General features: G+C 47.6%; 1 protein-coding gene across 1 annotated transcript in view; it reads left to right on the forward strand.

Moving 5' to 3' along the window:
• Nucleotides 1-22,386, forward strand: part of LOC144148083 (farnesoate epoxidase-like) — a 40,729-nt gene extending 18,343 nt beyond the window's left edge. The window contains exons 5-8 of the mRNA XM_077679676.1: nucleotides 11,138-11,445; nucleotides 12,504-12,619; nucleotides 14,101-14,359; nucleotides 22,089-22,386. Coding sequence (XP_077535802.1) covers nucleotides 11,138-11,445; nucleotides 12,504-12,619; nucleotides 14,101-14,359; nucleotides 22,089-22,386 — 981 coding nt within the window. The remainder of the gene's footprint in view (nucleotides 1-11,137; nucleotides 11,446-12,503; nucleotides 12,620-14,100; nucleotides 14,360-22,088) is intronic.
• Nucleotides 22,387-24,799: the final 2,413 nt, after the last annotated feature.

Here is a 24,799-nt window from a genome sequence, read left to right on the forward strand (position 1 = left end):
AAAGAGGATGTAAACTGGATGAGCGTAAACTGGAAGACGTTGTCCAAGTATAGGCTTCGAGCTTCGCGATCACTGCGCCGCCTGCCGCCGCTTCTCCGCGGCGTTGACGGGATTTGCGCTGCGTGGCTGATAGGGGCTCGTGCAGTGTTTTGGTTCTGTTTTGCTTCTTTTCGCCTTTCCACGCCCTAAAAAAACTTGTTATGCTGACGTTACTAAGCAAAGAGTAGGTTAAGGTCACTTAAAACTTAGCTGCGTCTTCGTTGAGTACGCGATGGCATGCGAGAGCTACCCGGAGACTCGGTACTGCGCACTTCGTCGCCGCTCTTCCGAGCGTCGGCGATGGTAGCAGCATATCACCACTGTTACCTCTACATACGTCAAGCACAAATGAATTCTACTGTCGCCTCGTTTAGACCTGATACTGGAGCAGTGAGAGGTTGGCATCATTTTGCAGCGTAGACAACGAATGCGGCTTTGTTTCGAATAGATACGTTGCAGAAAAATATGTTTCAGAGATATGATTACCCAATCCCGGAGCATAACTTATGCCTTTTTTTAGAATATAAAGCATGCGAAAATGTTAGGTATATTCCAAGCCTGTGCGTTGTTAAATATTTGCCCTCACACGCCTTATACCAAGAACCAAGGCAAGTTATTGAAACCACGAAAAAATAAATGCTGTGCAAGTGCGGAAAAATAATAATAGCTGTAACGGAAATGAAAAAAAAACAGTACAGCTTGTGACATGCTCAAGACGTTCGTCGAAACTTAAGCCAGGTAGGGTTCACCAGACCAACTATACGCGAAATGCACTGCTATTTCGCGAGACATAGGTGGGGCGGAGATGAGGGGGACGCTGTGTACAAATACGGAGCGAAATCAAGCAATGAACGTTTTAGTAATCGCACACACAAATCTCGCGTTCACTGTCCTTTTGTTTTTCAACTTCAACGAACAGCTGATCGTACGGCATAGGCATTTTTGGAAGTATACAGGGTAGGTAGTTCACCAAGCGATGAAAGGGGTCGTTGGAAGAGTGTGGCTTGTGATAAGGCCCTCTGATTTCCATTGCTGCTTTATTCTACAGGCTCCCTCTGCCAAATGACAATATTTCGAAGAAGCATTTAGTCGCGGCTGCGGATTATATTCCAAGCCGGTCTCCGGGCTGCTCTCAGAGGATATATGTAGCAGATGAATGTTTGCGGGTGCTCACCTGACGACACGACGACTCTGTCGTGTGCTGATCCACGAGTACAATTATGCATTGTCCATCGTACTTTTGTTGAATATTCCCATAATTAACACAGACTGGCTTGTAAATGGTGGTGATCTATATCAGGGGTAGAATATTGGAAAACGTAACTGGCGTGCTGTCAACTATGAGTGCTCCGCTCAATTTGTAAGCGCACAAAACTGATTTACATCGTAGTGTATAGCGGTAGCATGAACATCTCAGGAACCGGTGGTTACGAAGACACTGCTAGTAAATTCAGGGCAGTGTAACTACAATCGGCTCCATCATACGCCGGTTCCGCAACGCTGGCCTGTGACACACACCTGGCCCCTATACAGACCGAATATACCACACTAAGATCGCGTCACAAACAGTTCCACTCTCGTAAGCACACTCAACTTGCGAGCAAAGTGACTGCTCCACATAAACATGGATTTTAAACGCCTGAAAACGGTAAATCTCGGTTGTGAACGTACCGCAAAAGCAGCGGCGACAGTGGGGAGAGGGACGCGGACTCCCGCGGCTGCTTTCTAAACGGGCTGCTAGGGCGACTTCAGTGGTGCCCCTACAGGCCGCGCTTGAAGCGCATGTCACTAAATATATGCTGTTAAATATCATCATCACGGCACTTGAAGAAGAAGAGCAAGAAGACTGCTCCTTCGCGCGAGCGCATGATACTTCTACTTCTTCATTAAACGTTCGTTGTTCCATGCCGTCACTGGTCTCGCTCGTCTGAACCTATGCAATACCGTAACACAACCGTTAGATACCAACAAAGCTAATGAAACATATCCCCGAACTTAGCTTTTCCCTCTGGCAGCGTGCTTTGCCCTGTTCCGACCTCAGAATATATTTGTATACTCTGGACTGGAGGGTAAAGATTCCTGAATTTTATATTGCTCGCGGCTAGTTAATTACCTTACGGCAGGTTGGCAATTATATTAACACAATCTTCTATCTCGTTCGAAATATTGTGTACGCCGCTTTACGCAAAATCATAATTTGAATCTTATTTCCACGAACCATGCTAATAATAAGCTTTGGTGGTGACTTACACTAGGGGGTTCCCTAAGGCTACCTTTTGTTCCATTTTTCTCTGGGAGTTGTGTAGATCTGTCTTCTATCGCAGTGAAGACTGTCTTGCTTCCGATCCAGTTATGCATCGTATTATCTTCGGCTTGACGGACCAGCCAGCCAAGCGAAATACCCAAAAATTAATTGGCAGGTAGCGTTGTTCAAAGCTATGGACGTTGAAAAATTTCAAAACTGCGCTTACGTTTTCCAGTATTCGGTTTTCACCCATGGAAGAAAATGATTTTTAGCTAAGACTAGTTTGCAACTTACAATCAAGTATTGGTGCCTAAGCCTTAGCCTCCATTTCCTCCTGGTCGGGATCTTCATAAGAAAGTCATTGTCTTGGTGAACTGCCTCATAGCTTATCTGTACCTCGACCTCAAGCACACTCAAGTGCGAATTTTACATACTACATAAGAGTCATCTAAGCGGACAAAATCTCGATGCGCATGAGCTGCTTGGTGGTCGAATGCAGATAATCCAGTCAGAGCATTATAATATTTCGAAACGATGCCATACTTTCATTTCTTGTGAAATTTACCTCATACTTGTATCACGACACGTTGTGTTCAAGCATGATATTATACATGAGTTCAGTTCAAAATTTTATATTAACCAACGCTTTTTTTTTTTGAAATAGCGCCAACGTAATCATGGGACTTGACATCACTTTAGGATGTGGCAATACTTGCATGCTGAAGAACCTAACGCGCTATACTCTTTTCTACATTTCGAAACATCCACATCAAGCGCAACCGTGAATAGAATGGCCCACCGGGACAATTTAAATTATTTGGGTGTTTGACGCACCAAAGCTGCACCGGGCCGTAGGGCACGCCGTATTGGTGGGATCTCGGTTGATTTTAACTGCCTAAAAATATTGAACGTCTTCGTTTTCTCCCTCCGTCAGAGAAACAGCCGCTGCAGTCATGGTTGGACCATGTCATTGGGCACTACATTTTTGCAACTCAGCCTTGATGGCGGGTCATACTATTACTCTTTGCAGTGGTATTGGTAGCTACTTTTGGAGACTCGCGTCACAGAAACGAGACAGGCGCTTGAGACGGACGGAGTAGACCAAGAATACATGTATCAGGACGAGACGATTAACGAGAAGGACGTTAAAATTACAAACAGAATGAGATACTAAACTCTCTCCTAGAGATACAAAGTCATGCGAGGGCAACAAAGCAAAAATAACAGTACACAGTTCAGTCTATAAATCTGCCTGTGAAAAGGTTAAGCGCCTAACGTGGTACGGCACTCGATGCTGAGGCTTTGAAAAAGTCCCGATTTTAGGCGGCTGTTGTAGTTGGGCACGGGATACAACCCGTCGCCCAGTCGATGCCGGCGCTTCAATGCGTGGTCGTCGACGTCCTGCAGGTAGGCACATTTGGCAAGGCATCCAGGTTGGGTTTCCGGGCGTCTTCGACAACGGCCTCGGGAGACCACGGATACAGTGTCTTGCGGGCAGCCCTCACTAGCCTTTCCCCTCCTCTGCCATGACCCCCATCACCAGCCACGATCGCCTCTTTTTCTTCTCCGGTCCCTTTTTCTTTCTGGCTAATGTAGCGGTCCCGTTGTGGCGACATTTTGCCGACATGTACCCACCGAGGGTGAATGTCCACGTTCTGATATCTGATCTTCTAAAAAAACTTTGTCGTCGACGCCTTCTGACTCACACCCCATCTCATCACACCATTGCCACTCTTATTGCTGCTGAAAAGGTTCAGCGCAAATACTAGCAGAAACATTGGTGCGATTAAAGGTGAAGTTTTCACCGCCTTTCTATATCTTAAGAAATGCAAGAACCTCGGGACGATGACGGCGGTAGTTTTAACAATCGTAGAGCAGGGGGAAGTTAACGTCGATACGAAAGCCGATACAAATCGATAGAATACGATTTGAAAGCAGTTACCTAATGCTTCAATGGATAATCTAGCAACACAATCACGATAGGCAATCGTCACTCTGAAACGTTAAGGCCTACGAAAACGAGTTCGTTGCCCATAGAAACGAAAATTTCTCACAACTGCTTTGAAAGAACCGTGCAACACTTTTTTTCCTTTTTCCACAATCCCCAATGCTCCCAGAACATGATCAAACATCACATCCAGTACTTATATTACAAGATCGCATTGTACCTCAGCCAAACATTACTGCTCTATGCCCATCAGATCACTTAGAGACTTGCTCCAAGATGTTTCTCTCGTTCGTGGTTTTGGCGTTCTTCGGGAGCTTAAATTACATCATTACAAAGGTGAAGTGACTATTGGCCGGCTTTCCTTCGCTTGCAGCCGTGAACGTATTCGAAGCTACTTTAAACAAGTGGTGCAAGGCTGGGGATACAGCAAAGCTGGCGGCGCCTTGAATTTCGTGGAAAACGCGGCTTTTGCATCATCACATACAGCAGCAGGCCACTAGGTCCGTTGCACGATGAAGGCCTCTACTATCGACCTCCAGCGACTCCTCTCCGGCGCCAGTCGATGCACTGAGGGGAGAATTGGGTGGGGAATATTTTGTGCCAGAGGGTGTTGTGGGAAAAGGTGTTAGTTTGGAGCTGACGAAGTATAACTCCTTCCTCTTTGGTCAGTTGCTTATGTGGGGGAGGAAACTGTTGGCGGGAGGATGTCGTTGTATGTTAGCAGGGGTTGGGGCGTATAGTTAGTGGGGGTGGTGGGCATAGGGTTGTGGCGGTCCGCAATGGCCCGGTGTACTGCTTCTCGAGCCGCGGTATGCGGCGCTTCATTGCCGACTACGCCTGAATGATTTGGTGCCCAGATAATGCAGAGGTCAGGTAGGTGAGTTTTGGTTTTGAGAATATTGAGGGTTGCTGGGGAGAGCGTGCCTCGCAGGAAGTTGCGGCAAGCCTCTTGAGAATCGGTCAGTATCGTAACGTAGTCGCTCTGTGTTGTGGTGGCTGCCACGGCTATTGCTGCTTCCTCTGCAATGGCGGTGTCCGTGGTCAGGACAGTGGCTGTGGCTACGGTCTGAAGTGTATCATTTACAACTGAAATCGCATAGGCGTTTTTGGTGACGTAGGGAGAGGCATCTGTGTACAGCACCTCCTTTTGATTTTGGAATTTTGCCTGAAGATAGTTGGCGCGGGCCCTTCGTCTTCCAATGGGATAAGTAGGGTGCATATTTCTAGGAATTGGGGTAACGCGGATGTGTTTTCGTATAGACAGTGGAACACGTATTCTGCATCTGGAGACCGGAGGCGGTGGATATCCAAGGCGCACTAGGGTCGCACGTCCAGCATTAGTGAGTTGGAGCCGTTGGAGTTGTGAAGTGCGTTGTGCCTCACAGAGCTCTTCCCAGGTGTTGTGCAAGCCCAGCTGCAACAGCTTGGCGTTCGATGTGCATGTAGAAGTCCGAGGGCCGTTTTGTATGTTTGTCGGATACGAATATTTAGCTTTTGCCGTTCGGCTGGCTTGAGGGACAGGTAAGGCGTACCGTACGTAACACGGCTGATAAGCACGGCTTGAATGAGTCGGATGAGGTCTGGTTCTTTCAGTCCGGTACGTTTGTGCGTGATACGGCGAATTAATTGGGCTATCTGAGTCATGGTGGGTTGAAGTTGTAGGATTGTATGGGAGCCCGATCCGTCCTGTGGGATGGTGAGTCCGAGTATGCGCAAGTGGGTAACAGTTTGAATGGGAAAGTTTTAAATATGGAGTTTATGCTGTGATACTGGGGAGATTCTTCTGTCCTTTGTGCGTTGTTGAAGGGTAAGGAGGGCCGATTTTTCTGGTGCGCATGTAAGACCGCGCTCCTGTAAGTACCTGCATGTGTAATCAACAGCTGTTTAAAGCGCTTCTTGCTGGTCTCCGATGTATCCTGTGGTTGTCCATAAAGTTAAGTCATCTGCGTACAAAGCATGCTTCAGGACCGGTATGGCAGAGAGTTGGGCAGATAGATCTTTGATAGCGATGTTGAAAAGGAGTGGGGAAATGACAGACCCCTGTGGGGTACCACGTGGAATAGCGGTAAACTTAAGTGAGCGTAGGTGTCCAAATACCACTCTCGCCGTGCGCTCTGTTAGAAACGCCTTAACGTAGTTGTAGTTGTTAGAACCGGGGTTGAGGGTGGCGAGGCCGTGTAGGATGGCGTCGTGAGGGACGTTATCGAAGGCTCCTTTGATATCCAAAGCAAGAATGCAGTATTTGTGATTTTTAGGTATACGAAGGATGATGTCTTCCTTTAGCTGAAGTAGAATATCTTGAGTGGACAGATGTGGGCTAAAGCCGTACATGGTATTTGGTAGTAATGCATTGTCTTCTATATAATCAGTCAAGCGAGTGTGAACCAAATGCTCCATGAGCTTACCGACGCACGAGGTAAGAGAAATAGGACGTAGGTTTGAAAGGGAGACGAATTTCTGAGGTTTTGGAATAAGTGTGATGTCGGCATGGCGCCGCTGTGGTGGGAGCGTGCCGCGGGCCCAGTGGTCATTGATGTATTGGAGGAAATTCTCAAGAGCCAAGTCGTCCAGATTGCGGAGGAGCTTATTGGGGATGTGGTCGTGTCCCGGCGTAGTGTTGCGGATGAGTTTACTCAGTTCGGCTTCGAGTTCTTGCATGGTGACGGGTGCGTCAAGTGCGGCATTGTTGCTGCCCGAGTACAATTTAACAACGTATGGGTACGAGCTAGTTGGTACTCCATCTAAACACCGTAGAGCGCAGTAGGCAAGACAAAAGACGAAGGGGACACGGACGAGCGCTATGGACGAAGGGGACGAAAGGGACACGGAGATGAAGGGGACATGGGGACACGAAGGGGAAAAGACGAAGGGGACACGGAGCGCTCGTCCGTGTCCCCTTCGTCTTTTGTCTTGCCTACTGCGCTCTACGGTGTCCAGTTGCCCGAGTACACCGGATATTGAGGAGAAGGTTGTGACGGGTCACGTGCGAATTTCTTTATTAAGGTGTAAATTAATTCTTGCTCGGTGCCTGGGTGGTTGTGTATACGGCGTTGAATGCGCTGTTCAATAGTCGATTTTGTCTCTTTCATTCCCATTAAGGAGCGTATTAGGTGCCATGTTTTACGGGTGCCCAAATTGCCCTGCAAGCGATCGCAGAATTGCATCTAGTTGTGTTGGCTTAAGGATTGTGCATATTCTTCAGCTTGCCGTGTAAGGTGCGCAATGCGTAATTTCAACTTCCGATTTCTTTTATTGCGCTTCCAACGCTTGATGAGGCTGTTTCTCGCAGTCCACAAGTTGTTGAGGCGTTGGTCGACGGCTGTATAGTCGGTGGTGAGAGGGAATTCTTTTGAGTGGGCTTTCAGTACATCCGAAAGAGCGGCCGTCCATCTATCGGGGTCGTTAATTTTTTCCGCGGGTAAATGTTCGCGAAGGGCTTTCCAGTCCGTGAGTCGGGCTGTGCTTATGCGAGAAGGAGCAATACCTTGGATAGTTATGAATATGATGAATATGATGTGGTGGTCGCTACCAAAAGTGTCAGGGAGGCATTTCCATGTGTATTCCCTCTCGTTGCGAACAAAAGTGAGGTCTGGCGTTATATCCCTTGATACACTGTTGCCTATCCTGGTGGGAGTGTTCGGGAGGTTCCAGAGCGTAAGCCGGTGTTGATTCATAGCGTCCCGTACGATGGTGCCTTTGCGGGCATTACAGGGGTAGCCCCAGGCCATATGCGGAGCATTAAAACCTCCAGTGATCACAACCTGGTGGTGTTTAGCGAGGGAAAGTACTTGTTTTAAAAGGGAGGGGAAATCGGCCAGAGTGAGCTGAGGGGGACTATAGACGTTTAGCACAAAAATACTGCGGTCACCCTTTCGAGTTGGTAGTATTTCCACGAAGATACAATCGATGGTGGATGTCAAGGCATGGTGCTGGGCAGTATATCGCTTGTGGACGAGCGTAGCTGTGCGTATGGATGATTCGTTTTGGAAGGTATTGTAGTCTTGAAGGGTCGGGGCTGTGCGACAGCTTCTTGAAGGGTGATGACGGCTGGGAGGTGTTGTGATGTATATGGTTGGAGGGAGGCTTTCTTTTTACGGAATGATCGACAGTTCCAGTGCCATATTGTGAGGGGTTGGGTAGGCGCGCGGAGTTTACGTGGAGAACTTGGAGGAGGCATCGCCGTCCATAATGGCGTCAGCGAACGAGGCAGGGGTGAGAGCAGGGCCCGGCTTGCGTTGCTTCTTCCGTTTGGTGGTGTCAGTTGCTTTATCTTCCAAGGCCTGAATTCTGACTACAAGTGCAGTGAATTCTGACTGGAACAGTAGTTCAAGGTCGGCAACGGAAGAAGTAAGGGCTGCCAAAGGTGAGATAGAGAAAAGGCAGTCGGCTGGTGGGGGTACTACTGTGTATGCTGAGTGCTTGTGTTAAGTAGTGTTCGCAACTCTGATGTTTGTTCTTGAAGTAGGGTTATTTGACGTTCATTGTCAACTATTTGCGCTTTCAACTGGGCGTTTTCACGGATTAAGGCGTCTAACTGTGTAGTTGGCGCTGTTTCCTGATGGGGATCAAGGGGTGGGAAGTCGGCTGTAGTGGGAGGAGGGGGGGGCGGCGACGCATGACCAGCTCACCTGTGGTTTCCGTTGGGAATCCGGCTTCAGAGGTGGGGGTCTTCTGGTGGTGGAGAGGTCGAGATGGCGACGTTTTTGTGTTTGCTGACGGATGCGCACGTGTGCGGGGGGTGGAGGTGGTCGCAGTTTGCGGCGGCACTCTTTGCTGGCAGTAAGGTGTTCTAGTCCGCGGAGCTTGCACTGGGGGCGGCAAAGGTGGTCGGGAGCAAGATCCGGTGTGTGGCACTGGGGGCAGATGCTCGGGCGGGGAGAGGGGCACACATCGGAACGGTGTCCGAGTTCACCACAGCGCACACAGCACTCATAGGTGTTGCGGTAGGGTTTGCAGCAAACAAGTGTTCTGTAGACACGCACGTAGAAAGGCACGTGGGGGCCGTCGAAGGTGATGGTCGCCGTGTCGGACATACCGAGCATGCGAGCTTCCAGTATCTGGGGTCCTGTTGTTGTGATGAGTGTGAGGAGCTGCTCGGGAGAGGTGCCAGGATCTATGCCTTGTATGACGCCACGACAAGTGCCCGGAGGGTCCTTAAGGTACGTCGTGATTTCGTAGTCGGTGGTGCCCAAGTGAATGCTGGTAAGTTTGCGTAGTGCGTCTGCGCAGGCTTTGTTGGATGTGCTGAGCGTGATGAGGTTCTGAGCGGGTTGTGGATACGTGATGACTTCTGAGCAGAAGACCTGTATAGGAATGTTGCTTGCTTGCTGAATACTGGTGGTCAACTGTCGGGCTGTCCAGGCGTCGACTCGCAGGCCGCCTGGAGGTCAAATGATGATCTTGTAGTCATTTGCGGGCACCTTTGGGAGTGTTGGCTTGCGTGGGGTGGGAGTAGCGGGAAGCGGTTGATCGGCTTGCGGGACTCTCTTGCGTTGATGGCGGGCATGGCGCACTTGTTGCCACGGGTCATAGCGCGGGAGTGTGCGTCCACTGGCGGGATCATGCGTTGGTTCCATTTGGTTTGATTCATCCATGGCACGTGGAGGCGTGCACGAGGAGTATAATGCTGCCGATGTGAATCGCGACGTGCCCGGCGGCACGCGCAGCCGCTGCGCGCACTGCGAGGAACCGGTTTGGGTTAACAGCGTTCCCCCACCTGAAATCTTGAAGCGCTGGTTGTGGTCCACCGGATGCACAGACTGGGTCATGGGTGGTATCGGCGAATAGCTGGTGACGCTACAAACACCTTCGTAGTAAATTTGCTGTGGTGGCGGTTGTCGTTTCGGAGCCAAGGAGTCCAAAAGCGGGAGCACATGCGACGTGACTGTGCGCTGCGCAGCCCCCTGGTGGCTTTTTTGTTCCCCAGCTGAAGGAGTGCACAAACTTAAGGATTTTGTACTTTCTACGTGCGATGGTTTACGAATTTATATGAAGCGATACATGAATATACCAACTAATATTTATTTATATTGCCATTTGGTGTACCCAAACTCTTTCCGGCGCAAATTTTTCAAACCACTCATCGCAATATGCGCAAAAGTGCATATTGTCAACTGCAATAACGCTAGAGAGCTGGTTATCGACTTGCTTTCATCCAAAATAATTTCTAGTGTCCAACTGTGAGCTAAGCACAGTGGATATGTATAAAATTTGCCGATGGTGGTTAAGGTTTGATAACATATTTTGGCGGAATATCGCACCGGTAATATTTTCAAGCACAAAAATTGCTGAAATAAAATCTTATCCCAACCACCTGAACAAGGTGCAGGCATCTAGCTTATAATGCCACGTTCAATGGAATATACACACCGAAAGCAAAGATGAGACACAAAGAACGAGACACTGTAGCTTTGTGAGGTCACTGTAGAAAAGCGGTAAGCTGTGGTATCTGGAGCCCAGCCGCTGAGAGCGCAGCCGCTGCTTATGCAAATGTGTTCCCCATTCAAACAACGCCGTCACCAAATTCTTTAACGTGGTCGAAATATGGCTAATCATTTGGCAGGTAGTAGGGACATGATTTACCACGTAAGAGACTGGTGTTTGCAAGTGATAACATTTTCTTGAGCGCCATAGTTTCAACTGCGCAAGAGACACTGGACGTAAGCGAGCGACAGGCACAGGACAGTGCAAATTAACTGATTTTGCGCAGTGGTTCCGCCTGTTCTTAGGTTTCACCCACTGCCCTTTCTTGCGCAGATAAAAACCATGACGTCTAATCAACAATTTGGCCAACAATCCAGAGTAAAGTCTCACGTCTTCTTGAATATCGAAATAAATATTAATGGATATTGAAACACGGGTTAGTGTATTCACAGCGGATGTTGAGCTTTCGCTTCCGATTTTAGGAGGAGGCCCAGCAGCTTGCAGATTCCCTGGCTGCTCACGAAGGGCGCCCAGTAGCCTGCCGCCAGTACCTGCACAGGAGCGCCGTGAACACGATCAGTCGCTTTTTACTGGGCTACCGCTACGACCTAGAAGACCCTCGTCGGAGGCCATTAGACGAAGCTCTGGAAGGCTTCAAGCTTGAGTCCGCCACGGTGCCTGTGGAGCACCGCGCAGCCTGGCTGAGGACGGTGCTGCTAGACCGCCTGATGCCTTCTTCGCCCAGCGCCAATCGAGAGCGCCTGTTCACGAAGCTTCACGCAGTGGTCCGGTAAGGGGAGCCCAACCATGCGTTGGTGTGCAAGAACACCTTTACTGGCTTGCCGTTTAAATTTCAAACGCTAAGCCATCGCACAACTAACAACGATTGTTTGGGGAGGGCTGGTGTGCGTTTAGGTCATAGGGAGGTGGTCTCAAGCGTTTTATGAAGTTGAGCTCTTGAGGCTGGTTCAAGAGCCATGTCTACGGCCGTCTCCCGCTGCCCTTGAAATAAATTTTCTACTTTGCTCTCACTCTGGATAGCGCCTTCTAGACCTACCGGTGGCTTACGCATAACATTTCGTTCAACCTCCTACGTTCTTTGTCAGTATTTTGTAACCTACCTGGCTCTCGTCGCCTTGGAAACGTGTAGTGCAAAAATCTTGCCATAACTGCGTTTTTGGCCAGGTCAGCTGTGGATCGAAAGCAAGGAGCCCTTCCGTGTTAGGCGGAAAACTAAAAAAATCAGAAGGAATGGTGGGTTTAAATGATCCTGCTTCTTGTGGATGTTTTCTTCTTTCAGGGAGTTATTTTTTTCACGTGTGGCACGTTAAAAGTCCTAAATAGTATAGTAATATATAGTAATAAAACAGTATAGTAATAAGACAGTATAGTAATACTCTGAACGGTCCACCTAGCTCCCGCACTTAAGTACGTAATGTTAATTCATTATACTTTCTCGTCCACAGCTCCAAACGGAATAAATCTTTCTTGAAATGTTCGACCACCAAATGGCTGAGTGAAGTCCTCTGGAGCCTTGTACCCCACTTACTCTGACGACAATCTTTATCGAGATCGTCGAGATCACACCCTCTAACTGTTTCGATCGTCATACTCATGGTCACACCCGATCAACCTCGCGTCTTGCATTTGCTGGTGAAGTTCCAGGTATTAGAGCGTCTTCTCTGCTCCGTTCCAGAAAAAGCGGACGTAATACCATTATTCCTTGTATTTGCTGTTAGGACACTGACAGTTATAGTGCGTACAATTTTATTCTTAGTATTCCTGGTAGTTTTATGTACCCTATACGAAAATCAGGTCTGTTTAGGCATTACGACTTCTTTTCCCCAGGGATTTGGTGGATATAAATGAGTCCACGCGGACTGGTGAACGGAATGAGAGTTACATCGACATCTACATGGAGAGAATTCGTCAAGCGGAGAAGGACGGAAGCCAGTACTTTTCAGGTAATCTTTTAAGGCTTCACATAGACTCTTTCTTGCAGTTTATACAACTCTGATTGCGGTTCGTTTCCGCTTTCCTTCTAAATTTATTGCAAAAGCAAAAAAGGAAGCTGCCGAATTTAGAAAGTTTAATGCCTCCACCTTTCGGATGCTTTTCAGATGATTTATTACCGTTCCCCTCAAGATTGCTGTATCTCGCCCACCATTCATGCAAAAAATAAACAAATACGTCTATTGGACAAGAAAAAACACAGCGCACAACTTCACTAAAATTTCTCTGTGAACAATGCTCCGGGTATATCTGCGCCTAAGCAAAGTTTATCAACACTCAGGCCACTACAAAGAGAACCCCGAAACACCTCGCATTTTTTACAATCGTTCCTATGCTTATGTCAGCGAAATCTTATAGTAAATCGCTCCCCTGCAGGGCGCTGAGTTCCCATGATTGAAGTACATTTAGTTCGTACTGTATGACTAGAACTACTTTATTTCTAGGGGGTTTGTGATTCCTAGTGCCTTGCATGCGGGCATGTCTAGAGGAAGTCGGTGTGGCTCGAAGGAGTTGCTCCACAATCCGAAAATTCTGCACTTTTTGCCCCAGTTGGCCTTGTGCCATAAAAATTCAACCGTCATCATAATCAACCTCTGCAGTCTACCGCACCACACACTCCGCGCCACGCACGTTTTTTAGCGCGTTTTTAGTTTTAGTCACACGTAGTCGAAGGACATACGTCAATCGCACCTGGCGCCGTGTTTTCCCAAGTTCTCTACCTGCCCTCTACCTGCCTCTACCTGCCCGTCTCATCCACCTCCCTCTACCTGCCTCTACCTGCCCGTCTCAAGAATTGCTCGTCTAATTCGAAAGAAATAACTTAGCCCAATGCTGGTTTTGGCGTATCAACACTACTGTGTCGTGCGAGAATGGTCTTGTGGTGCAACAGGCCTAGCCGTAAAGTTTTCTAGGCGTGAAGCACCTTAAGTGCGAGGCTTCTCCGTCCGGCGTCCGGCGTCTGTGCTCACGGCAAAGCACCCTCTAAATCACAACCTCTGTGAACAAAAGGTTCACAAAAAATTAACAAGAACAAAACAAAAGGTTGCAAAAAGTTAGAAAGGGAGAGAGAGAAAATACAGTGAGAGAGGGAGAGAGAGATACACAGCACCGTGTAAATCGAAACATGTGTGAACAAAATGTGTAGAAAAGGTTAACAAGAACAAAATGAAATGTTCAGAGGTGCTCCTGCAGAGCCGTGCTTCGCATGCGCGAGGACGATTGGATTGTACTGGATTGGATTGAATTGGATTTGGATTGAATTGAAACGAATTGGATTGGATGTAATTTAATTGCATTGGATTGAACTCGATTGGAAATCATTTTAGCAGTAGTAAGCACTCTACTGGGGTATTTCCGGTAAAAACGATCCACATTGCTTCGCCCGCTCGTCGTGGTTCACTTTGTGTAGACGCGAAATTTTTCTCATGCGCAGTCTCCCGGCTTGTGGGCAACCTGATAGACCTGCTGATGGGCGCCGTGACCACGGGCCCCGTGTTCCTGTACTGCCACCTGCTCAACCTGGCCAACCGATCCGACACGCTCCAGGTGCAGCTGCAGCGGGAGATCGATACCGTGGTGGGCCGTGACCGGGCTCCCACCTGGGAGGACCACGTGCACATGCCGCTCACCATGGCCACTATGTGGGAGATGTTCCGCTGGAAAATGCCCACCCCGTTCAACATCCCGCGAGGGTTGAGTACTGACTTCTTACGCGCTGTTTCATGCCGCAAAGAGTGTACGACTTTAGTCAAATTGAGGTGGCTATGCGGGCTACTTGGTACTGCATCGCAGCAATTCCCTTCATGTGCCCAGCACAATTCGATTAAAGAACCTGGAACGGACATCGGCGCTCCCACTTCCAGTGCTCATTTTATTCTCCAGCTGTGCTTGTGGTTTCATCAAAATTCTGAGGGCTTCATCCACGAGAGCAGAGCATTAGCACACAATTGCGGCAGTCTCCATTCATTGTACCGGGTGAAGACGCGGTTTCTAATGCTTCAAGTATCACTGGGATAGTTGAGTAGGCAGACAAACTGTTGGAAGACAAACAACGCGACCATTGTGACGCGTTGTGTGCGTCCCCAACTACGCATTGGAAGTTAATGTGTACTTCGTGTGGGTGACTGCAGCAGCGTTACCATGGCCTCACCTACTTACGATTATGTTGTTTGCATTCGGGGGGAATTGCCGCCCGTTAGAATGCTGTCCAAGCGACGAATTAATACTTTTCATCAGCGAGACGGACACCGCATTGCTATTAGAAATTTGACAAGGTTTAAGCTAATCAATATTCAACTATGTAAATACAGCAGAACCTCTGACGTACTGAAAGTGTTCAATAGCGATAGATTTACATAAAAGCAATCACCTGGAAACAGCGCGTTGGTGATACCTTCACGTCTGTTTATCCAGTAGCTGTGGAAATGTTTGCTGAATATGTTGTCCGCAATTCAAAAAGGAATGTTCAGCTGTGGTTCCTCCCAGTCGAAAATTATGAAACGGTCAATTGCCAAAACCACCTGCACCTTGCCGTAGATAAATACTGAGGGCGTCATGTTGGCCCAATCGTAATGATCTCGGTTCACCGCTGAAAAAGGGCGGGTGTTTCAAAAGAAACAATTACGGCCTTGGCGGAGATTCTTGTGACCGAAATATTATGCAGCAGAAGCGTAGCTGGGCCAAATAAGGACTCTCAATAGGTCCGACCGGTGGCGGTACCTTACATGTGCCGGTTCTCCCAATGCATGAAATTGTGGCCCGTAAGTCGTGTGTTTCTCGTGTTTTCGGCTCCCGACTTGCTGGCACCAATCTGTTGGCGTCAATAATCTCTCAAACAAAAAGTTGCAGATAACATCTACGTTTAGCTCTGAAGATATAACACGCGATAGCGTTGATTCGGTGTCGAGGGTTCTTTTCGAGCAGAGTTGCTGCATTTGCTAAATTTCAGTGCTCTCCAAAAAATAAAGGCCATCGTAGCGAGCACAACTAGCCACCACAGGTTTTATCTTTCGTGGCACAAGAAAGACACAGGCCATCTGCGCTTGTGTGGCTTAATACGTGGCCGAGAAAGATTGCGGCTTAGTGATGTTGGCTATTTGGATGCACAAGTCGACGGTGTCAGCGTTTAGAAGTATTTACAATTTGAATTCGTGGCTTTACTGAAGTTCTTTGGCTTTTGCTAATACAGAACAGCAATACCTTCACTGAGCAAAATATACTGGAAGTTCAGAAAATGGGGTAACGTACTGTAGGCAGCCGAAGCATGGCTCTCTTGCCCTCTCAATTAGCTCACACTAATCTTGAGGTGACGACCTGTTCAGGGCTGCCTCGCATGTATCCATAATAGTGCATTATGTAATGATTCAGTTCCACTCATGAGCCTAACCTCGTATATTGCCCGGTTACACAGCAGATAAGGGAGCTGACGAAGACACAAAGGTTACCAGGGCAGTATACTGAGAAAATTGTCTTCGTACTTTCAAACATCACCGCATCGGTGTATACTATGTTTTCATATTGCTAGAAGTTTTCTCGAAAAACATTGGGTCCCGAATTGACGCCTGGCCTTGTGTTGGTTTCGACACAGGTTTTTCTGCACGGGGAGAGTTTTTATGGAGAGTCGCGAGTTCGGGGACGTGTCCATCTGGGATTCTAGTTGTTTCTTCTGCGGTGGCTCGCTACTCTACTATAAAAGAACTCTCTTGATCCTGCAGTGACCAGGCGCTTCCTCTGTGCTAGGAGAGCGTGCTGTTGAATTTCTTGAAATATATTATGACATAAAACAAAGCACCTTGAAGGCGATTATGAAACTTCGAAGGTGGATGATTCTTTATATTGTGACAAATACCGACACAAAACCAGTATTAACTGGACCAGCCGGATTTGCAGAGGACCCACAAGATGTTGTGGAACCGAAGCACCAAAAGCTGAAGCTTTAGCTCGTCAAGCTTCTCTTCTTCTCCGAGCCATGTTTTTGTACTATCGTACATGACCCGGTAGGGAAAATAGCCGTGTGCCACAGTTCAAAACAGGTAATACCTGCGGCATTACCCCCTTTCCTGTGGATGCATCGTCCCGATGCGCAGTCCTAGAGCAGTTCAATGTGAGGTCGGGCGGGTGTAGTACAGCTTCGTTCTTGCGACATGAACGACGTCAGATTGTGTAGTCTGCGAGGGGAATGAAACGTTCCTTGAGGAAGTACTTCGTCATCATCATCATGATCACCAGTCTTTCTAGATCACAGCAGGTCTAAGGCCTCTCCCATTTTTCTCCAATTATCCTGGTCCTGCGCTAACTCCGGCCAACCATTCCCCGCAAATGTCTTGATCTCATCTGCCCATCTAACGTTCTGGCGCCGCCTGCCACGCTTGCTTTTTCTAGGGATCCACTCTGCTACCCCTAATGACCAACGGTTATCTTTCCTTCGCATTACTTGCGCTGCCCACGTTCATTTGTTCTTAATTTGTACCAATACACTTCGCGTTGCGTTTATGACTTCCAAGTTTTTCTTGATTAGTGAACGCTTTTTACACGCCACCTCGGTGTTCTCCTGGTGGTCAATTATGCCTGCTTTCTCTGCACCTGGTTTTCAAAACTGCGGCATTACCTTCTATTGCAAACGGCTGACAAGATTTCGAAACGAACTTGCAATGTACATCTATGTTACCTGCACTGGGTATTTTAGATGTTTCACTATTTTGCATGCACAGCCTCACATGTGCCCGCGTTATTATGGCCTCACTGAAAAACTCAAACATGAATAAATCGTGTGTTTGTCCACGTACGCTTGGGCAAACGATTGTACGAAATTATGTATCGCCTCTATAGCTCTTGCATTCAACATGCAATCCGCTCGCAGAAAATACGACGAATTTTGTATCTTTCTAGACGAGTTTATCTTGTATCTTCTCGACGAGTTGTATCTTTCTCGACCAGCCTAGATGGCCTGAGGATGGTTCATCGTAACGTAACTGTAAAATGTCTTCACACAGGGATTTCGGAGGAATAAGCAAGCACGTAATTTCTGTGACAGCAAAATTTTTCTTACACAGGATGTTTTTCGAAAACAAAACGACGTACGACTAGGGGCGCGCGAGCTTCGCAATCGAGGGATGGGCCCCTCCAGGTAATCGCTGACAGGGCGCAGCTCCGCATCACTACGTTGTTCTTGAGCAAGGGCAGAGGGCGTCATGGCTCCAAGAAAGCCTTCGTTGCCGTCTTTGTCGTTCGAGGTTCAGTCCATCGGGGAACGGCAGAGGCAGTCCGCGTCGCTGTTCTCACGACCTCACTCGTAAGTGATACATCAAATTCCTGCAACCTGAGACTCCACCCAGCGTGACGCCCCCAAGGATCTTTTAGATTTTCCAACCAAAATAGAGGCTGATGATCAGTAGACACCCTGAAATGTATCCCGGACAAATATGGTTGAAACTCAGTGATGGCCGATGTGACGGCTAAGTATTTTTTATCAGTCGTGGAATAGATGGCTGTCGCACGTGACAGAGTACGGGTCGCTTGAGCTATGACCCGATCCACGCCATCTTTCCACTGAACGAGTACGGCGCCCTAGCCAACGGCGCTTGCATCTGTGTGCAGCTCAGCGACAGCGCCCTCATTGGAGTGGCTGACTACAGGTGGGCTCCGAAAGCGTCCATTGATCTCGTCAAATGCTGCAGAATCATCCTGGCCGCACTTTAACTGCACATCTTTCTTTGTTAACCACGTCAACAGTCCCGCTCTGTTGAAAAAGTTTTCCACAAACTGGCCATAGTAGGCACAAACACCTAGAAAACGACGTACAGTATTTTGGTCGGTTGGCGTTGGAAAAGCAGCAACCGTATCTGTTTTTTTCGGGATCTGGACGGACGCTTTGAGGACGTATTACGTGACCCACAAATTTAAGCTCTTCGTACCCAAAGTGGCACTTTCCTGCCTTTAGTGATGGCTGGGCGGAGAGGATGGCTTCAAGAACGGCACGAAGGTGGTTGAAATGTTCTTCAAACGTCTTTGAAAACACCACAACGTCGTCCAGACACACCCGATATGCCTTCCAGTTTAGCTCACACAAAAAAGTGCCAATCATTCGTTGAAAAGTGGCTAGGGCCGAGCACAATCCGAAAGGAAGCACCCTAGATTCGAACAGCCCATCAGGTCTTATAAAAGCTGTTTTTCGCGATTTCCTTCATCTACCTCTATTTTACAGTAACCGCTGCGGAGATCAATGAACGAAAATAATCAAGCATGGCGCAAGTGGTCACACAGGTCGTGAAAGCGTGGCAAAGGGTAGACGTCCTTTTTTTGTTACTTTGTTGAGTTTCCTGTAGTCCACACAGAAAATGAGAGTACCATCGTTCTCCTCAACGCGGACGACCGCTGATGCCCACGGGCTTGTCGATGGTTGTATGACGTCGTCATGGAGCATTTCCTTCACTTGACGACGATAAGCGTCCTCTTCTTTAGTCGAAACTCGGTAAGGGTGCTGCCGAATAGGTTGTCCGCTTTCGCCAGTGATGATACGATGTTTAGTTATCACCGTTGGCCGTACTTGCGATGACAGCGCGAAACAGTCAGTAAACGAGTTAATAACGCTGAGAAGCTGTTGCGGTTGTGATGGTGTCCGGTTAGGATTTAGGGCAACTTTCATGGCGTTTCCTGGTTCATTCTGTTCAACTGTACTCCTAGGTTTCCTGGTGTGTTCTGATCACTTATTGCTTCCAGGAAGGCGACTGCAGTCCCGTTCGATAAATGCTGGCGTTCCGTGCTGACGTTCGTAATGCGTATTTCCGTTCTCACGTTGGGGACGTCAACAAGACCCTGTGCTACACAGATTTGTTGGGCGAGCAGCAGTGAAACGCTTTCTTGGACGATACCCGCACTAAAAGCCTATCGCTTGCACTCGACAGTAACAAACTTGCTAGCTCTAGGGGGTAGGGCAACGCTGTCGCCGCTAACACGTAAAGTGTAGACGCAAAGTCCCTCATCGCTGACAGGACGCGAGGTCAAAAATGCAACAACGAACTCCCGTAAGTTGATAACAGCTCTGTATTCTCGAAGGAAGTCCAAATCAAGTGTTCTCGGGTTTGAGCATTCCCGCAGCACAACAAAACAACCGGGGAAGGTGGCAGCTTGAAATCTGATTCGGGTGGTACAGACACCAGCTGTGCATATTTGGGGCCCACACCACGGCGTCGTGGCTTTGCGCAGCTTGCTTGGGCGGGAAAGCTTAAGACCGAATTATCAGCGCCGTTATCGACGCGAGCAGTTACTGGGTGACTGTCGAAGAAGACGGGAGTATCGGCCGAGACCAGTTCGTTTTCTTCAAAGGGAGTCCGAATCCGAAGGTCGCGCCATAGAGTTTCATACTCATATACACTAGAGGGAAACCTGGGGCCACTGTCTAGGGGAGCCGCGCTTCAGCGAGCGTTCGGTCATGTACCGGGCTCGCACGTTCCACTTGTCCTTGGCATGGCTCACGAATAGGTTGACAAATTGCTTCTGGCTGCAAAAATTCAACAATATTACTGCAGAAAATAAATCGAATTTGTTATATTATTATAAAATTAAACCTCCAGAAAGATATATTTGTTAGAGATTATTTATAAGCTTCATGCAAGAATAAAAAGCCAATGCTACTCATTTTTATTGATTTTGGCTCCAAGGCGAAAAAGAAGCCATGTGGCTAACCAAGCCAAGGAGGCGAGGAACGTCGCTAGCAGCGATGGCGCCGCCCATGGCGGCCCGCGAATGCAGCACCAGCTTTCCCTTTAGTATATATTAGTATGAAACTCTATGGTTCGCGCGTCTGTCGTGTTGGTGGAGGATTTTGAGCATGCTCCACAGTGGCCTTAACCCCGGTGGTGGTAAGGCCTTCATTTATTTATTCGGCGCTGAATAAGAGGTGCGTGCGCAACATAGCGGGAGGTGGTTCGGACCAGGTAAAAAGATATTACAGTCTTTCCACTTTGTGATGAAGGATGATCTGTGAAGCTGAACGTAGCCCACGGAGTGCACTAACGAAAGCATGTTTGTTTGTAACTTGCAATTGAGCATACTTCCCAGCCTATAAGCTGAATAAAACTTGGAAGAACCTAAGCTTCATTTCTGCCGATGAAAACAAAGGTGTGTGTTTCCTTGCGGCGGGGTGGGCATCTTACCGTTTGCGTAACACACCAACCTAATCCGCTCGACCACTGAAGACACCGCACAGGCTGCATTGGACTGTTTACGCCCGCATTTAACCTTCCCGCCAGTACAACGGACATGTTATCAGTGAGGGCATGAAACCTATAGCTGTGCGTGCACGGCCACCCTCCCTCCATTCTCAACATGTGCATGCCTAAACCGGAAATCGGTTGAGTGCGCGTGCTTAGAAGAGAACAACACCGTCGAAATTGTCGTTCTGAAAGCCTTTAGGCTGAATAAATACTATCGGCTTACTCGACCACCTGTAACTTGAGGCGGCAAAGGCGGCACAGCGGCTTTTCATTTTTTTTCGCCCATTCGCGCTTCTGTTCGGGCCGACGCTTCTTCAATTCCCGCTTTTCTTGTTCTAGGCGAGTGACAAGCGTCCGTCCCATAGCGAGTTAAAGCGGGAAAGGCCTCAAGCTTTTTTCTAGCTAACAAGGATGTGGCTGTCCACTTTCCTCTCCCACCGTACGCATCTTACTGTCGGCGTAACACATCAGCCCAAATCCAAGCCGCTCAATTACATGAGCGCAGCTGACAGGGTGTATTACACATGAGTCTTCCACGTTTATGTCTCCCACCAGAACAACGGGTGTGTTATCGGTAGCGGCATGAAGCCCAGCTGTGCGTACACATTGCCTCCTTCCACCCCAAACCCTTGCACGCATAAACCGCCACCAGTGATGGGCGCATGCTTAGGCGCGAAATACACCTACCAGGCAAGTTCTCTTCAACCTGGACCAGTTCACAGCTATGCACGGAGGGGGAATTTCAGGCGACAACTGCGGTGGCTGCATGGTTGGCAGCGGCGTAAGCGGCTTTCGGGCGTTTTTACGCCCATTCACGCTCCTCTTTTTCTCCTCAACCATCTGATAATAGAGGGTTTTAGCAAACCGTTTCCGACGGTTTGATCTGGAATCGGCGGCACGCTCAGCGCAACCGGAGCCAATGCCGTTCGCGGTCAAGCACGCCACAAATGCGCAGTGGCGCTCCCGCTTGTTATCGGGGCGGAGCGGACCGTGAAAGACGGTCAGCTAAAACTCGCTAATGGCCGCCCAACCGCCGCTATCAGCCGATCGCATGACTTGTGAAACAAGCGTCCGTACTGACGAGGGGAATGACAGTTTTGAAAAACGGGTCGGCTCTGTCGAGGCGAAGCCACGGAGAGGCTCAAAGTAAATCGGCTTCACAGGAATGAGACCGGGAGGGTGGAGTTACACATTTACTACTTCGCAGTAAAAGCCTGGATGAAGTCGGGTGTCCTATGTCGATTGCGCTGGCGGAAGCACAGATGATCCTGAAGCGCTTCAAACAAGAAAAGGAGCAGGCATTGAACATGGGCGAGGACGAACCACGCAAGCAGGTGGCCGTCATACTATGCATATACGGCTTTTGGCACCGGCTGAAGAAGATTGGAACCCGGTACCGTACTAAGGTGGTTTTCTCGGGAAGGAACCGCTCAGCGGCATTTGTCGAGCTTTTCAAAAGCGGTTGCAATGAGGAAGCGAACGCCAGCGGTCAACTTGCAGTGTAAAACACGTGGAGAGGTTCGCAAATTGCGCATGGGGAGTCATGTACAAGATTCATCTCGGATGCAGACGGATGTATATTGGACAGACCAGGGGGGTGTTTAAATGGAAAGGTTGAGCGAACAGAAGTGCAGTCTGAAAGGAGTCACCTCCAACTCGCACTTAGCGGCGCACTGCAAGGATTGTGGGGACTCCGCATGAAGGCCAGTACTCGACCAGCCAGCCCCGCTGTTTAGAAACAAAACACTCTGTCAAAAAAAATGATGGAGAACTTTTACATGCATAAAAACCACGTCCGTTCATTGCCGTTTACAAGAAGGAGATGACACTTCTTGACACAGATTACCTACATTGTGTTAATTCGTAGAAAAGCAAAATTGAGTTAACCCTGCTAACTGTTCCGCGTTGCAGCATTTTATTATGCGAACGTTAAGGAGTTCAGCTGCTTGTTAAAGGTGAAATAAACAGTGGTACAAAAAGAAGAGCATCTACTAAACAGAAATATCTTCACAATCGCAGGATGCCAACGGTCCGCTTACCAACTTGTGTCCTGCATCGTTTCTGCTGGCTGGAGCGGTTCATGGAGCATTTTCCAGCTTCTCAAAGTTTGTGGTCAAGCGCTCCTCCAAGTGAAAGATGCCGCAGAGGGATTTTTTGTTTTAATGCCACAATTTCACGTGCTGAGCAGCAAATTTACTCGTAAGGCTTTTTAACTATTCATCACCCAAGAGGGCATGTTACCTTCGTCTTCGGTGGAATGTGTCTGCACTCAGGTTATTTGTGACAGAAACAAGTGGACCACGTCATGAGAGTCATTGAGGCCTTGTTGATTGTGCATGCTTCTGAAATGACATTTTCATTAAGCTGAATACTTTCCACATATTACGATTTGTGAACAAATTATGGTAAAAGTCATGATTAGTTGTACTACACTGCAGGAAGGAAATGCCAACATACATTTTAAGCACCTCTGATATTTCAGATTGTTGGCTGGTGAGCAATAAAACAAAACTGAAATTTTTTAAAAGTAAAATCAAATATTCGTTGTCACCAGTGCATGACCAAAGTAAAAGCTATCTAGTCACCAAATTTAGAATTAGACACGAAATGCCAAGAAAAATAGGGAAATAAACTAGACAGCTGGCTACAATAAACCAATTCGTAAAATTCCTCAATGTCTATCAAGTGATGATTCAGGCGGGTTAGTTAAGATGTCAGTGGATTTACACACCCAACTTGCAGGGAAGCACATGAGCTCCCAATATTAACATGTTTTTAGTGAAGACCGTCTTCCTTCATTAAGCTGCTTTGCACATTGATGCCAGTCTGATAAATGTCCTGAATTTTTGTTATGATCAATCTTTGTATGGGAACCATATATTTTTATATGATGTCGCTGTGTATTTCTGAAACTGTATCTAGTCACTAATTCCAATTTGTCGTGGTCAGGTTTTTTCAACTAATTCGTAGCTTTTTTAACAATTATGGTATATTTTGTGTGCCTAAAGGAATGCCTCATTGCATGTTTAGCCTATGTAGTGTTGAAAGCGGACATTTTGCTTCAAAGTGGAATGTCGGGCTAGCAACAAGGTACTTCGCGTGCTGCGCACTTTCATTCATGCCATTATTTTTTATATTATCATTTAAAATTAAAAGCCAACCATTTTGCTGTCGTTTTAATTTTGTCACCTACTTTATACTTTCTTTTTTTTTCAACTTTGTGTAAGGATTGACTATCCATATTTTTATGATACCAAGGCGTTGGACTGGGCTAGCTGGTACATGTTTGAATGGATGAAAAACCATAGGAAAACCCAGGACACAGAAGAGAACGACGGGACAAACTTGTGCCGTCATTCTGTTTTAACTGTTTCCTGTGTTTACCACTGGTTTTTTATGCATTCAAACATTTTTTATGAGTTTGTTGAACAGTAATTAGTTTAGGTGTGTTCAAACAATTGTTGGCTGCGAAGGCTCCCTGTAGCATTTGTATAAGTGCTCTCTGCTTTTTTTTTTTGAGCCAATACCCCACCACCAGTCTTCATGAGGTGGTCTTTTGTAGAAATAAGTTGAAATAAATAGTTGTTTGCATTGCTTTACATGTTTTGAAAGAATTTCTTGTTCATTCTTGTTTCATTCAACCCCGTTTCAGAATCCTGCTTAAGGCATTTCCTCTGTTATTTTTTTTCAGAACCAGGAAGGGTGCTCATCCTCGGTTCTTGCTGAAGCAGCAGTATCCATACTTCACACGTGAGCTCTGAACACACAGTAATTATGGTATGAAACATTCTACCAGTATAAGCCTGCTTTGTAGACGTCATTGTAGATGTAGATGTCATTGTAGATGTCAAAGCTCTTGACAGTGTAGTCCAATGTCTGGTGTAACGGGCAATGTCTACAACTTGTAAAAATTAATTT

Source organism: Haemaphysalis longicornis, unplaced genomic scaffold (assembly GCF_048455015.1).
Source record: "Haemaphysalis longicornis isolate Haplotype H1 unplaced genomic scaffold, Haemaphysalis longicornis Haplotype H1 scaffold_76, whole genome shotgun sequence".
NCBI lineage: Eukaryota > Metazoa > Arthropoda > Arachnida > Ixodida > Ixodidae > Haemaphysalis > Haemaphysalis longicornis.